Source organism: Ostrea edulis, chromosome 2, assembly GCF_947568905.1.
Source record: "Ostrea edulis chromosome 2, xbOstEdul1.1, whole genome shotgun sequence".
Taxonomy (NCBI): domain Eukaryota; kingdom Metazoa; phylum Mollusca; class Bivalvia; order Ostreida; family Ostreidae; genus Ostrea; species Ostrea edulis.
This window is the reverse complement of record NC_079165.1, coordinates 104094057-104110144: the sequence shown is the minus strand read 5'-3', so window position 1 is coordinate 104110144 and position 16088 is coordinate 104094057. Positions and strand designations below refer to the sequence as shown.

Genomic DNA, 16088 nt, shown 5'->3' with positions numbered 1-16088 from the left:
TCAAGATGTAGTTTTTGTTTTTTAGCATGTTCATTCCTCGTGTGACAATCTGATAGTCACCTGTATGTTTGGTGTTTCTGATCCTCCCCTTGTTTAATACTTCCTTTTACCTACCAAATCAAGTCCTAGTTGGGATTGTGAAGAAATTCTGAAATGGGCATGTTGTTTTGGATGGATGTAAAAGCAGTAGAGGACACATGTTCAGTGATGTCCTATTTCTTATTCATTGGTGATACTTATTTAACATTTTATTACATCAAACTTCAACTTTCAGGATGTTTACACTGATTAATTTTTATGCCCCCCCCCCCCCCCCCCCCGAGACCGAAGATTCGGGGGGGGGGGGGGGGGGGGGCATATTGTTTTTGTCCTGTCTGTCATTCTGTCTGAAACTTTAACCTTGCTAATAACTTTTGAACAGTAAGTGATAGAGCTTTGATATTTCACATGAGTATTTCTAGTGACAAGACCTTTCCGTGGGTACCAACATTTTTGACCCCTTGACCTTGGAGTTTGACCTACTTTTTGAAAACTTTAACCTTGCTAATAACTTTTGAACAATAAGAGATAGAGCTTTGATATTTCACATGAGTATTCCATGTTACAAGATCTTTCCGTTGGTATTGAACCTTTTGACCTTGACATTTGACCTACTTTAATTTTTTTTTTACATTGGTCATAACTTCTAAATGGTAAATATTAGAGCTTTCATATTGTACATGAGCATTTCTTTTGACAAGATCTTTCTACTGGTACCAAGATATTTGCCCTTGTGACCTTGGCCATCTTCGGAATTGGCCATTATCGGGGGCATTTGTGTTTCACAAACACATCTTGTTCTTTTTGGTCATTGGCACAGCTATGATGATGCATTTAAGTGTCTATACAGCAAATGATAAATGAAATCCTGAGACATCAGGAGACTGTTTATTCACTGCAAAAAGAAATCAGGTGTGATGACAACAAATGCTGAACTATTCATAGTGCATAAAAAATGAAGTACTCATTCAATACTAGGAAATTAATGCATGTAATTGCATTAGCCATGTTTTCATCATCTTCGTTGGTTGAAAATATGTAGGAACAAATAATAGCTTCGAATTCATCACAATTCTTGTGAATTTGTTGCAAAAATCTGCAGTTATCAATTTAATATTGGGCAGATGCTGGAATTATCAAAGGGTTGTCATAGATGATTATTTTGAAGTCTGGAAAATCCCTGAAAATGGCTACACAGAATTTCCCGGTTGGGGCTCTGACGGAAAGGGTTGATGTGTTTTCCGATGATGAATGAATGCTAAGCATCACAAATCAGGAATTGTATTCTTGAATCTATTTATATTAATTATTTTAAAATAAGTACTTGATAAAATAAAATAATTATGTATAGTTTGGAATGATAATATTATACATGTAGATGCATATTATACTATACTCAGTCAGCAAGGGGGAGTGAGGCATATGTCACCCTTAAATCTGTCACTGAATAATTTAAGCAAGCAATTATGACATTAAAAAACACCTTGTGTATCAGGAAATACATTGGACTGCTTATTTGTTGTAATTCCATGCTGATAGCAGAAAAATCTTAAGGTGGAAACACTTGTTTCTTTTCCCCAGTATTTATGTACAAGATGTTCAAAACAAAACATTTGGTTAAATTTTGTCATAAAGTGATAAAATTGACACAAAATATTGAAAGATATATTTTTAATTTTTTTAAAAAGAATTTTCATACTTTCATATTTTTTCCCTTCAAATGAAGGAATCTCTATAAGGTAAGGTGCTACTTAATGAAGATACATAAAAAGAACTATGAATATTTACATATTCTAAAACTATGCTATGAATATTGTACAAAATATGTAATAATATCATCATAAGGTTAAAATAAATAATTGTGAAATACTGATGGAATGTGGAGTTATAAAATATTTCTTGTATTAGATATCTAGAAAATTTAAGCGAACACTAGTTTGCAGGCTAGAGCAAAATGGTCTGATGGGTACTTATAGCTAGGCAAACGATCTGGGCCTATTGAGGCATCCTCTGGTATGCTAAGAATTGCTGTTAGCTTCAGGTTTCCTCTGATCCAGATGTAGTCTATAGTCTTACAGCTCTCTGTGTTCTTGCCATCTGTACCTGCCCGGATCTTCCAGGTGGTGTACTTGGGTTCCGTCTTCTCGGACAATGCAGTCTTGTACACGCTCCTCAGTTCCAGGTCACTGTTTGTGAAGTCCTGGTACACTGGCTCCTTTGGACTCGCATTGAAGTCACCACACACGATGATGGGTTCAGATCTTGCCTCCTTCATCAGATAATCAAGCAAGTATTTTCCCTGCTTATGCCTAAGATTCTCAAAGCCTGACTTGGCCTTAAGATGAACAACTGCCACATAGAGCATGTGTCCATTGTCCTTGACTTTCAATTTACAGACAAGGGCAGTCTGATTTGTTGCCTTACCATTTTCTTTAAGATTAACATGTTGAGTATCCATCATCTGGAGTTTGTCTTTAAGGTAGAATAATGCACATCCATCTGGTCCCATGTTGCCCTCCATTTCCATGCATGGTGAGTGGGGTTTCTGCACCCACCTTCCATCATATCCCAGTGGTTTTAATTTTTTCTCCAGGAATGAGAAGCAATCAACTTCCTGCATGCATAAAATGCTGGGAGAAATGCGATATATCTCCTCTAAAATGCGTAGTTGTCGATTTTCCCATGAAAGGGCCTCAGGTGGACATAGAACAAAATTATCATCTCCACCACTCAATGCTATAAAGTCAAATAAAAATGTAAGGTAATGCATGCTGCTGTTTATTGTCTCAAGTTCTTTGTTGTATTCAGTTGATTAATGACAGATCATAGTCTCTTCATATTTACTTTTCTCTTCATATTTAATTTAGTGGAGTTAATAGGTACTTATTAATTAAATAAGATAAAATCTGAAGATGTATACATGCACATTTACTTATTTCTAGTTTGAAATTGTATACTGTAAAGTAATATGTTGCTGTTAAATAACACTTGATGATAAGCATTAATTTTTATGAGATTCTGCTCGTTTGTAATATACCAATGGTGTTATAGGGGTTAGACACATTCTAGCTGAATTCTGTTGAGATCGCATTATGCATCAAAGAATGGTCAGATGTACTTACCCTGGGCCAATACATTCCACTGCATGACAGTCACCTCACTTTCACATCCTGATACATTTACAAAGTCACGATCCAAAAGATCAGGCAGGCTCCTTTTCTTTACATCTTTGTGAAGATCCTCCAAGGCAGCTTGTATGGACATATTTCTGACTTCTTCAATAAGAAAAGAATGAAATGCTGACATGACATTGTATTGACAGTCAAATAATTGCAACAGGAGTTAATAAATAAGAAAACTTTCACAGAGTGTAGATGATTTTAACTTTCAACAGTATGCACAGTGTTAGGGTAAATACATCTTTACAAATATTGACCCCAATGTGAAATATTTCCTACTGGTATTATTTTTTAAATTTTCATGAAATTGAGTCTCACTGAAAATGCTTGGTATAGATATTCAAGTTACAATTTACAGAACATTTTCACTCAAATTGGTTTGGGGAGGTTGTTATAGAACACTTTATATCACTGATGGGTCTGTCTGGTGAGGCTGTTACAGAATACTTAAAAACCACTGTGATTGGTCTGTTTAAAAATCACCCTGATTCACCAGATCTGTTTGAAAATCACTCTGATTGGTCTGTTTGAAAATCTGATTGCATGGTCTATCTGGTGAGTTTGTTACAGAACACTTAAGAATTACTCTGGTCTGTTTGATAAGGTCATTACAGAACTCTTTCACTCTGATTGGTCTGTTTGATAAGGGCATTACAGAACTCTTTCACTCTGATTGGTTTGTTTGGTGATGTCGTCTATCGTATGAAAAATGCGTAATGTGATACATCGCGATATTTCTTGAAAATTATGGTAATATTTCATGATATATATACATGTAGTATTTTCTCAATTATGATTCCTGTAGCTCTCATTTTCTGTGAATTGATATTAATAACAACATACATAGTTGTCCACACTTGGTGACAGGGTTGGCAAAAAAGTGGTCAATATGAGTATTGACCAGGCCAGTGGTCAATACTGGTCAATTAAAAATTTTTGGTCATTATATAGTCTGTGTTATTAGTCATTCTAAATGTTTAAGTGGCCATTGTGGTAAATACTGTAATTCATCACATGCACTATCAGTTTATACATGGAATATACTTATAAGTCATAATATTAAATAGATAATGTAGATGACTCCATTAAGTTTCCATTCCAATTCCTTAGTTTAACAATATAACTACCTATTATTTCATATCTTCCTAGTAACTGTTGAATAAACATTTAGGAGGGTGGATTGGTGATGTTTTTATAACAATTAACATGCACACTGGTCATCTTCTGGTCCCAGAGTATGCCAATTAACACCTGTTAACAGCTCTGCTTCCTGTTCTCAGGTAATGTCCAGCTACCTGTTATTCTTCATCTGTACACGTATGAACAGGTCTGTCTTCAATTGCTAAGCTATGCTATCTGTGACCCTCTAGTATAGTAATGAAGATATTTCGGTCACAGTTTCAGCAAACCAAATGTATTAAACTTATGAAATTACATTTAATTATCTAATGAAAAGTATTAATCAACAATTGATCCAAATAATGAAAAAACTTCATTCATCTTTATCTTTGCAAGAAATGTACCAAAAATGGGAAAATGGACAGTTTAAATCACAATTGACCAGTATTGACCACTTGGGAAGTATTGACCAGGACGATTAACAACCCTGCTTGTTGATTCATAATGTCAGCATTTTGGAACAATTCATTCATAACTAAGTTCAACATTTAATCATATCTTTCTTATTACATCCTAATAAATCTGAAATTAACTTCTAAGGTTTTAAACATTAACAACACAACATTCCATTTTAATTTTACGTAGGTTGAACAACCTTTAAAGTGAAATAAAAAAAAGGATACATATTCAATGAAATACCTCACATTTACATGTATCTGCATACAGCATATATGTACAATAATGCACAGGACTCTATAAATAGTCTACACCAGATCTATATGAAAATACTTCCTAATTCAACACACAATTGCAAAACACTTATGCAAGTCTGATCACTAACGGCCTAATGCTCTTAGCCAAGAACTTTAAATCTCCCTGATGAAAAATAAAAATCCTAGCTAGCTATAGGTTTAAATGATTTTTAAAGGTCTTCTCATTGCGGTCCAATACCATGTCTTGCTTCAGCTATATATATAGCTTTAAAAAGCTATATACTTTTATCAAGCTACTTTCAATTGCTTGAATTAGCTATTTTGATATAAGCATGCATTTTATTCAAACCAGACAAATGGTTGCAATTTGGTTATAAACTTAATACTTTTCACCATTGAAAATACTTTGCCATCAACAATCTCCTTTCAAAGTGTGTCTTTTACATAGCAAACCATGGAAAAGGTAAAGAGATTTGGAGAAAAAATCCAGCAATGATCAAGGTTAAGAACTCTTTCAATTTGAATGCTTAAAATAAACAAAGCCAACTATAAAGGTCAACAAGATGATTAACAATTACATCTCACAACAAAGATTACAAAGATGCTACACTACAGAAATTTGATATGGATGAAAAGTGGAGGATATGTACAACAATATTTTGAAGATGAAAACTTTCAAATTTACTTTATTCAGTAAAAAAATGCTTTTGCAAAAGGTTTCCAGACTGAGAGTGATACGAACATTCCTTCATCTCTTAAAAAAGAAGTAAGACAACAAGAAAAAGAGAGATCAAAACAAGCTACCCATGACATAATGCAGAGAGAGAGATCACAATTGATGAATTGAAAAGATCCATTAAAAAGTTGAAAAAGAAAAAGTCTCCAGGTCCCGACAACATGACCAATGAGATGTTACAACACCTTGGTAACTCAGCACTGAAAACACTGCTTGATATCTTCAATCTAAGTTGGATTCAGGGACAAGTACCACAATGTTGGAAAGATGCTATAATGATGCCAATACTAAAGAGAGGAAAGAACAAGTCAAAAGTTTCCAGCTACCGCCCTATAAGCCTAACAAGCAGTTGCTGTAAACTGATAGAACATATAATCAACAAGCGCATGCAAGTCTATTTAGAATCGGAGAAGATCATTGGACATGAACAAGCAGGCTTTAGACAATACAAAAGTACAGAAGACCAGACAACACATCTAGCACAGGTTATTGAAGATGCCTTCCAAGCCAAAAAAGTAACACTTGCTGTATTCATAGATCTACAAAAAGCCTTTGATAAAGTATGGAAAGATGGACTACTAGTAAAATTGCTCAGATCTGGAATCGGTGATAGAATGTATAAATGGATCAAATCATATTTGAACAACAGAAAAGCCAGAGTTTTGGTTGATGGACAGTGTGGAAAAAAAGTCCTTCTACAAGGGGTTTCACAGGGAGGAGTAGTCCCGCCGACCCTTTTTATCCTCTATATGAACGATCTTGTTCAACAGCTACCAAAAGGTGTACGCACAGCCCTTTATGCAGACGATCTTGTTCTCTGGTGCTCAGAGGAATATACAACCACAGCAAAATACAGAATACAAACTGCTTTATACAGGGTAGTGACATGGGCTGAGCAATGGTGTGTTACAATCAACAGAGAAAAAACAACTGGAACTCTGTTCTCACTCTCCCAGAAAAACCTATCTGTACAGCTTAAACTGGGCAGCACATCACTAGAGATTGAAGACCAACAAACATATCTTGGAGTAACCTTTGATAAAAGAATGACATGGAAGCAGCATATAACATCAGCAAAAGCAAGAAGAAAACTAAGCATCATGAGGAAATTGGCAGGAACAAATTGGGGTGCCAATGAAAAAATATTAAAATCAGTTTACCAGGGGAATGTTCGTCCACATCTCGAATATGGATCTTCCTCATGGATGACAGCAGCAAAAACCCACCTACAGACCTTAGACAAAGTACAGAACCAGGCACTACGAATCATCACAGGTGCCATGAAGTCAACCCCAATACATAGTATGGAGGAGATAACAAACATAACTCCGCTAAGTAAGAGAACGGAGTGCAATGCAATGTTACAAGCCGCAAAATACTGCTGTACTGAAGATCACCCAATGAATAATAGACTAACGCAACTCTCATCAGGCAGACTGAAAAGATCAAGTTTTGTATTAGAGACAAGAGCTTTACAAAGAGAACATCATGAATCGCTACCAAAGCAAGTCAAACCTATAGCCTTTTCTGTAAATGACTACCCTACTGAAGATAAACTGAGAAATGTCAGCATTCAGACATCAGTACCAAACATCACATCCAAAGATGAACAATCTGATATTGTAAAGAAAACTCACACTACAACCATGCTAGAAGAACAGTAACCCTCTGAATTTTGGATAAGAGTATTCACGGACGGATCAGCCACAAATGCAATAAAAAACGGAGGGGCTGGTATATACATCCAATATCCAAATGGAGAGCGACAATCTGAAGCAATACCAACAGGCTTGCATTGTTCCAACTACAAAGCTGAAGAAAAAGCCATCAGACATGCTGCACATACCATCACAGACAAAGTCAATATCACAACTCCAGTTGTTTTCCTTACAGATGCTCTGTCTGTATTACAGGGTTTGACAAACAACAAGCTACCATCACTAGAACAGGCGCTATTTAACATTCAAAGTCGCATAACAGTGCTACAATGGATCCCTTCGCACTGTGGAGTCTATGGTAATGAAAAAGCTGACATTCTCGCAAAACAAGGTGCTGGACAACAACAGGAGGAAAACCCAGTCTGCCTTGCAGAGATGAAAACCATAATCAAATCTCTGTACAGAAAATCCAACCATCAAGATAGTTACCACCATCTGTCGAGACCTGAACAAACCGTCATATTCAGACTGAGGACAGGACACAATAGACTAAACAAACATCTGAACAGAGTGATGAAAGTGGTACCATCCCCAGTGTGTCCCTGTGGTGAGGCAGAACAAGATACAACACATATTCTACAGACATGCAAGAACCATCAGGCATTGAGACAAAGGATATGGCCATTACCAACAACCATCCAGGAAAAGCTATTTGGAACAGTGGAGGACTTACAGAAGACCACCAGATTCGTAGAGGAAGCAGAAATCCAAGTGTAGAGGCGAACGACAAGAAGAAGAAGATAGCTGCAGAACTGTAGCTCTCTGAAAAAATATTTCGACATAACAGTTATGTCAAAATATTTTTGCAGAGTGCTACAGTTCTGCAGCTACAGTTTTAGTAGAAAGCAATCTGAGAAAAATTTAAAACCCCTGCTGGACTCGAACACGTGATCTATAGTTCAGCAGTTGATGTGCTAACCTACTGAGCTACTCAGCTAGACGAGAATTTTTCTAATGAATAGACAGCCATTATGACAATGTAGAGTACCTCCTTAAAATCTTATATAATATATATATATATATATATATATATATATATATATATATATATATATATATATAAAGCACTAAATAATCACAACTAGGTACTGAAAATTTTCGCCCCAGCCCGGGGTCGAACCAGCGACGTACGGCACCCACCGCCTAGCAAGATTGTCAAACCAGTGCGTAAGTCCACTCGGCCACAACGACTTCCCAAGCCTAGCAAGATTGTCAAACCAGTGCGTAAGTCCACTCGGCCACAACGACTTCGGTGGCCGAGTGGACTTACGCACTGGTTTGACAATCTTGCTAGGCGGTGGGTGCCGTACGTCGCTGGTTTGACCCCGGGCTGGGGCGAAAATTTTCAGTACCTAGTTGTGATTATTTAGTGCTTTATATATTAATTGATTTTCACATGTATCGTTTAGATCCTAGGGGTAAACGTAAGGTTGGGTGTTATAATTGTTTGTTTGTGCTTTATATATATATATATATATATATATATATAAACGTAAGGTATATATTTACATTTCCAATTATTTGCTTTTGATACATGTATATTTATAAATTGTAATGATATCCATTTCTCCATGAAAGTGCTGCAGTTGTGAACAATGCATGTATGAATTTTGATAAATATAGTACTGTATGTCTATTTCAACAGCTGTGAATTTCAACAGATATAAAAGTAGTAAATAGATTTTAAAAATAAGTTTTGTTTTCGAGAATACATGAGGGCATGAACTGCAAAACTTTTCATGAAGCGCTTACACTCTTCATTAAGTATGCCAGAGTGAAGAAGTTTTTCAAAAATGAAAGTTATTTCTTAAATAAATCAACATGCATACAATTAGTTGAAAAAGATATACCTTGTAATATTTTGTGCTAAAAAGTACAGTGTATTAATTTAAAAATAAATTTAACGTGCAAGTTTTTGTAGATGTACTATTGATGGCAAGTAAGTCAAGATTTGACTATGAAACTTTTTGTTTGGTTGTATATCTATATTATAATAGCTAAAGGAAGCTATTTCAAATGCTAGATAAAGCTATCATACTTTTTAAAAGACATACAATTAAATCGAGATTGGTGCCAAACCTGTTTAAGCTTGCCATAAAAATCTTCTGAATTATAATCAAAGACAGGGTACATCTTCAAAATAGTTAGTGACATATTTAATCTTAACATAATCATTTTTCTATACAAAAGTGATTAAAATGAATTGCTGTATAACATAGTTATTTAACACAGACATAAAATTTATGCACTGTATGATTGTAAAATTCAAGTCATCGGAGGATCATGCCGTGCTATAACCTGATAATTACCAACTGATCAAAGTGCAATGATTAGATCAACAACGACTACATATTTATCATCAGTATGCGGATAAAACACACGCTACTAGTGTACTTTTATACAAAAAAAAAATTAAAAAAATGGAGAACTGGCATGACACTAATCTCAGCGAGATTCGTCGAGGCTGGATATTTGGACTAACGCCTCTTCCGAGAGGCGTCAGTCCAAATATTCAGCCTCGACGAATCTCGCTGAGATTAGCACGACACCTGCCTCTCCAATATTGCTACAATTCTGTCAATTCATACAGTGTGATTTTCGGAAATACACTTTAAAAAAAACTTCCTTTCGCTATTTTTCTTTAATCAAGCAGCTCTGATTGACTGAAATAAAACCAAACCTGACAATCCTGATACGCTTCCTTGAATATTCCCTAGTCGGATGTTTTCATAACGTATATAAAATACAAGGAGGTAACGTAGTGATTCCGTGTATTGAAATGCAAAATGTACATATATATATTTAATGATACGTGTAACAAACCATTACGTATTTGTATGTAGTGATAAATACACAAGTAACGCATATATAAATGACGTAATATATTTCTGTGGGAGCACACTGGTGTCAGTGCGTCCTTCGCAACGGCAGTTCTTTATACACCGGAAGAGGATCCCGCGTGATGAATCACATGACTTACCTGACGTCAGTGACTGATCTGCCATCATGTTGACAAGAGTGAAATGAAAACAATGAAACTTGCAGTGAATACGGACGTTTGAGATTTTCAGAAAGAGAAGTTTGCAGGTAAAATGCAAGATTAGATCTTAGAGTAAAATATGTGTAACATATTTTGGGCATTTTTCGCAGTTTATACCTATATTGGGCCTACAACCTGCACTTGGATGGACAATAAGATTTGAGCTTCTAACGTTATGAACGTTATTGATTCTTTTAATTTACTACTTTCAAGTACATTACATATTTTAAATCGACAAATCATGTTGTATGATCATAGCTGGGAAATAATTAAATCATTAAACAGATTCAAAATTACTTGTATTAGAACAATGTATGACTTGGTGCATGGTGGTCAAAAATTATTCTCTTTAGAGAAGTCGAGAGGCATAGCCTACATCGACTTCTCTTCGCAAGCATTCATATTTTGATTCTGGAAAACGTGTAAATGCCGGAGTCGGTGACGGTTTATGCTTCGACTGACGTTTCGACTCGTATGTGCTTGGATTTACGCAATAGACAACTTGTTTTCAAACATTTAACAGTAATGCACAAAACTGTCACAAGGAAATCAACACTTACTTGCTTTTAATCCATTTTCAACATGTCCCCTGTCCCGGGTATACATTAACTGGTCTTGGGAGCTGTCAAAATAGGGGACCAGTTAAGAAAAAAGCAGGCTGACGTAATCAGAGATGTGATTTAAACCCGGGACGGGCATGTTGAAAATGGATTAAAAGCAAGTAAGTGTTGATTTCCTTGTGACAGTTTTGTGCATTACTGTTAAATGTTTGAAAACAAGTTGTCTATTGCGTAAATCCAAGCACATACGAGTCGAAACGTCAGTCGAAGCATAAACCGTCACCGACTCCGGCATTTACACGTTTTCCAGAATCAAAATATGAATGCTTGCGAAGAGAAGTCGATGTAGGCTATGCCTCTCGACTTCTCTAAAGAGAATAGTCAAAAATATGAATGGATAAACTAACGCCTCTCCCCTCTCCTCTCTCTATCCCCCCCCCCCCCCCCCCCCAATACCCATTTCTTGTATGCATCAAGGGAATGTGCATTCTAGCAGCCATAAATGGTTGGAAATAGTCTATATGGGATTCTGACTATGACAGACTTGCAGTGCAATGCTCCAGAATAGGCTGGATGTCACATGTCAGCTGCAGGAAGTGAACTAAACTTAATGAGGATGAAATTTGATTAACTGGAACAAATTATATTGTATTTACAATTGTCTCATTAATTAGTATTGTTCAGATACATATTTCGTTTTCAATGTTTCTCATGATGTATGAAATTATTGAAGAAATCATGCAGATCTTTTAATTGATATATAATTTTCAAATTAGCAGGAAAATGAAGTAGAAATTTATCGGATAAACTTTTTGGTTTTGAGTTTAGATTTTTTTCTGAGTCACTCTTTTCAGGTAATGATTAGTTAAAGTGTTTTCATGAATTCCGCTAGAAATGCTAGTAATAAATTTAATATACACTGCAACACCTTTTAATTTCAATGATTAGGCCTATCAGTCAAGAAACAAATTCCAGAAACATGAATTTGATGTGATTGGTGGAATACTTCTCTAAAGACTCCATATTTGGTTTTCTTAGTTGAGATCATATTTCAGAAGTTTCAAAAGGTTATGTATGAAAGCCAAAATTTGCCACGATTGGAAGACACCTGAGTTTCCTGAAAGGTCAAGATTGAAAGGTTATTTCAGATGAATGTGAAGGTCAAATGTATTTATGTATTAATCAAAGGACAGTCCTTCTGGTACCTCAAAAAGATGAAAATTTCAAAGTTTTTATGTAAAGACTAGATCTATCTTTTGATTTTAGAATTAAAGGTTTAGAAGCAAAAAGATCAAGTGCAATACAGTTTAACACATTTTTTATTTAATATTTTATACAGTCATTTGGAGTGAATAGTAATGCATAATTCATATGCTGTTAAAAAGCTAATTTTTGTAAATATTTTTCTTTTAGAAACTAGAGTGCAGCTTTGTACAAAACTTTTTTCTCTCCATCAATTAAGTTTTCTGGAAAGAATGAATATTAAGTTTGTCTAAGCCTGCAGTGTTTACTAGTAGAGAATCTGCTTGAAAAACCACAATTTTATGTCAGAATACTGAAATTGACAGGTCCTGAGGAAAACATCATGTTTATGATGTCATATTCCTAATATGCATCAGTTTGATCAAGCTGATTTTAAAAAAACCCAAAAACTTGAGTTGAATAAGAATTTTTGCATTTGATGCACATAAATAAAACATTGTTAATTTCAGTGGGCAAGTAGGACCCTTGTCATTTATAGTCCTTGCCACCATTGGTCTTTAAGCATTTATTTTCACAATCACTTGTTAGTATTGAAAGCTTTAGAATTCATGGTTTCCTCAATGCTTTAATGACAGAGAGGTAATCATTTCACATCATGAAACAGGGCTTAAAGGCACATCTGTACGCTCACTCCAGAATATTTTTAGATCACCTGAGTCATTTACAGTTGCAAATCATGTAGTCTGTTAACTGCTTTATCAGCTGTGAAAAAAAAGTCTCAATCAACCAAAACACAATCAATTGTGATCAGTCACTTTTACTTTAGTGCTAGTGTCAATCACATTCTGTACAGAAGTGGTGTTCAATAAAGTGTCACTTTATAGTACATATGATACAAAACTTTTAAACATCAGGAAAATGCAAATGGCTACCTGTATTTTGTAGAGAATGCTAATCCCACTTCATGTTATAAAACTACCAAATCAAAAGATGTCTTGAGCTTTTTACTGAGATGATTACAATGTATCAATGCAATTGCATAAATTTCATTTTCATTTAAAGGGGAAAACAGACACTGGAGAGATGTCCCAAAAGTCAAAGTTACTGAAAGTTGTTCTTCTTGGGGATGGAGGAGTAGGGAAGAGCTCCTTAATGAACCGCTTTGTCAGCAACAAGTTTGATGCCCAGTCATTTCATACCATTGGGGTGGAGTTCTTGAATAAGGATGTCACATATGAGGGAGAGAATTACACCATGCAGATATGGGACACCGCAGGGCAAGAACGCTTTAAGAGTTTACGAACACCGTTTTATCGGGGAGCCGATTGTTGTTTGTTGACTTTTGCTGTTGATGATATTCAGAGTTTTAAAAATCTGGCAATGTGGAAAAAAGAATTCCTGTACTATGCTGACATTCAGGATGGTAACAATTTTCCATTTGTGATACTAGGGAACAAAATCGATGTAGAGAATCGAATGGTTTCCTCTGAAATGGCTCAAGAGTGGTGTCAAGCAAATGGACAAGCCCCCTATTTTGAAACCAGCGCTAAAGATTCCACAAATGTTGATGAAGCATTTAAAGCAGCAATAAAAAGGTTACGAGACTTGGAGGATGTGATAGAGATTAAAACCCAGCATGGGAACACAGTGGACCTGAAGAAAAAGGCCAAGTCACAGAGCTCAGGTTGCTGTGGCAATTGATGCAACTCTTCATTTAACACTTGAAAATTGCATATAAAATTCATTTTGATATTTGGCATTCAAAGCATCTTTTGTATTAAAACACATTTTCTATAATAAGCTTAGGTCGAAGTCTGTTTTTCGTGTTTACAAAAGTCATATGTTAAAACTAGAAATATACTAAGATGTTTCTAGAATACATGTAGCTGTATGAATTTTGTGGACAAACTGGGCTTAGTTCCCGTGTAAAGAGTTTTAAATTCTTGTCAAATGTTATTAAGCTACAGTGTATTATCAAGCAGGTGAACTTTTGTATAAAATTGTTGTAGGGAGAAAGAATGTGCAATACAATGTACAATCCAATATATGGTTTGTGTACTGTTTCAGTATGATGATAGATTGTATATATTTTTTTCTTCAAAAAATCAATGTTGATAAAGTGAACACTATCAAATCACACAATTTAATATGAACTTCACATTCTCTTCTCCAGATGGTTAAGATTGCTTATCATGTAAAAAATTTGAAGTTGTGACAAATTACAAATAGTGTTCAAATTAGTATATGGATGCTTACTGAAAACAATAAAGAGTACATATATACATATATGTTTAATAACCGATGGTTTGTGTGTTTTTTAAATTAATGCTGCATAATGAATGTTCCCTATTGTTTTGTGTAATCACAGAAACCAATGCACTCGGATCACACATCGCCTTCTAGTTTTTACCAATTTGTTGTCTAGACAGCTTGATACAAATTCTGTTTGTCTTGATATACATTCTTGTTGTCAGTTTGGAACTGGAAATATTTTATGACAGGAAGTCCACAACTACAATAGTCACCTGAATTAACTTGTTCCAACTGATTATATAGATTGTATAAACACGCCTTCTTTACCCATACTGCTTCCTTGTCATTCTAAAGGTCATGATTTGGTGAAAAGCACAATAGAAACCTCAAACTGCCCAGGCTCCCTAGATACTATGTTACTGAGTGTCTGTCACACACTTTGGAACATCTCATCTCAGAGATTTTAAAAAGACTTGCAAACCTAATAATAATTTTTTTTAAGCAGCTCTTCCATTTTCAGGTTATCTTTGTGCATGATTATCTCACATAGTTGATAACTTGTTATCCATAGGAGGGTGACACCCTGTAAATTTTGTCAATTTCCTGTTATTTGTATGTAATCATTGCAGATGGAAACTTAGGTTTTGTTTTATTATTGTTAGAGCTTATAATATGGACTGTGGATATCGGCCTGGATAGGTCAGTGGTTACAGCACCTGACTAGTAATGCAAGGGTTTGATTCCTGGTCCAGCCTAAAATTTTCCAACTTTCCTATATACTATAGTCGGTGCCATTGACCACCCCTGCTGGTTTTCCTGCCAGGAGTGAAAAGAGTCTGTGGTTGTGTGTATTCAGAGGGTGAAGACAAATTAAAGGAGGGAGGAATGCAGTAATTAGGGTTATATGACTGTGGGTATCTGCCTGGATAGCTCAGTGGTTAGAGCACCTGATTAGTAATGTAGGGGTCCTAGTACAGCCCAAAATTTTCTCTCCTTTACTATATATTTATCAAACAAATATGCCATTTTTTAGGTTGTTAAATTAAGGCTTTCAACTATGATGTCATGAACTAGGCAATCTCACTCCTAAAACTACTTGATCCACTGATCAGATCACAAGTTATCTTCGAATATATCTGGCCTCAAGACCATGAACTGAGAATATACTTCTACATTTCAAAGGCTAACTTTCGAAATAATTTTCATTAAGAAAAAAAAAAGGGGGGGGGATTCAGTATATGTCCATATTTGATTTTTTTGTTGTGGATATAAAGCAGCTGGGTTTTTTTCTTTCTTTCATAAGCCCGTCTTTAGATAGGAGTAATTTGTGGTACAGCAATGTCTGTACGTACGTCCCACCATTAGGGGTTTTCTGTTTCTATTTTCATTTCTCTGACGCATATCAAGCTGAAACTTGCTATGTAGCTTCTTTGTAGGCCACTTTAAATGATGTTGCAATTTTGATCCATTTCAACCTCTCTTGTAGAAGTTTTGGCCCCTTTCAGGGTCGTAAATTAACCTTCAATTT

General features: G+C 35.4%; 2 protein-coding genes across 5 annotated transcripts; one reads left to right on the top strand and one right to left on the bottom strand.

Moving 5' to 3' along the window:
* Positions 1-911: 911 nt before the first annotated feature.
* On the bottom strand, positions 912-10318 carry LOC125667268 (nocturnin-like). 4 transcript variants are annotated; one of them, XM_048900685.2, is made up of 3 exons: positions 10185-10318; positions 3162-3314; positions 912-2775 (listed from the first exon to the last, which is right to left on the bottom strand). In XM_048900685.2, the coding sequence occupies exons 2-3, from the start codon at positions 3301-3303 to the stop codon at positions 1961-1963; spliced, it is 957 nt and encodes a 318-aa protein (XP_048756642.2). In that variant the 5' UTR covers positions 3304-3314; positions 10185-10318; the 3' UTR covers positions 912-1960. The 4 variants fall into 4 exon arrangements, with proteins under 4 accessions (XP_048756642.2, XP_048756643.2, XP_048756644.2 ...); XM_048900686.2 differs by lacking the exon at positions 10185-10318 and adding an exon at positions 5037-5492; XM_048900687.2 differs by lacking the exon at positions 10185-10318 and adding an exon at positions 5042-5492.
* Positions 10319-10409: 91 nt separating this feature from the next.
* Positions 10410-14610, top strand: LOC125667278 (ras-related protein Rab-9A-like). The gene is made up of 2 exons (XM_048900696.2): positions 10410-10591; positions 13370-14610. The coding sequence occupies exon 2, from the start codon at positions 13391-13393 to the stop codon at positions 14006-14008; it is 618 nt and encodes a 205-aa protein (XP_048756653.1). The 5' UTR covers positions 10410-10591; positions 13370-13390; the 3' UTR covers positions 14009-14610.
* The last annotated feature ends 1478 nt before the right edge of the window (positions 14611-16088 follow it).

What these genes read in the sequence shown, in the direction of transcription:
- LOC125667278 (XM_048900696.2), top strand. Translation starts at nt 13,391, where the DNA reads ATGTCCCAAAAGTCAAAGTTACTGAAAGTTGTTCTTCTTGGGGATGGA.
- LOC125667268 (XM_048900684.2), bottom strand. Translation starts at nt 4,385, where the DNA reads ATGTTTATTCAACAGTTACTAGGAAGATATGAAATAATAG. An exon ending in AGGAAGATATGAAATAATAG is followed by an intron (nt 3,315 to 4,345) that starts GTAGTTATATTG and finishes TTCTTATTGAAG; the next exon opens with AAGTCAGAAATATGTCCATA. An exon ending in GTGGAATGTATTGGCCCAGG is followed by an intron (nt 2,776 to 3,161) that starts GTAAGTACATCT and finishes TTGACTTTATAG; the next exon opens with CATTGAGTGGTGGAGATGAT.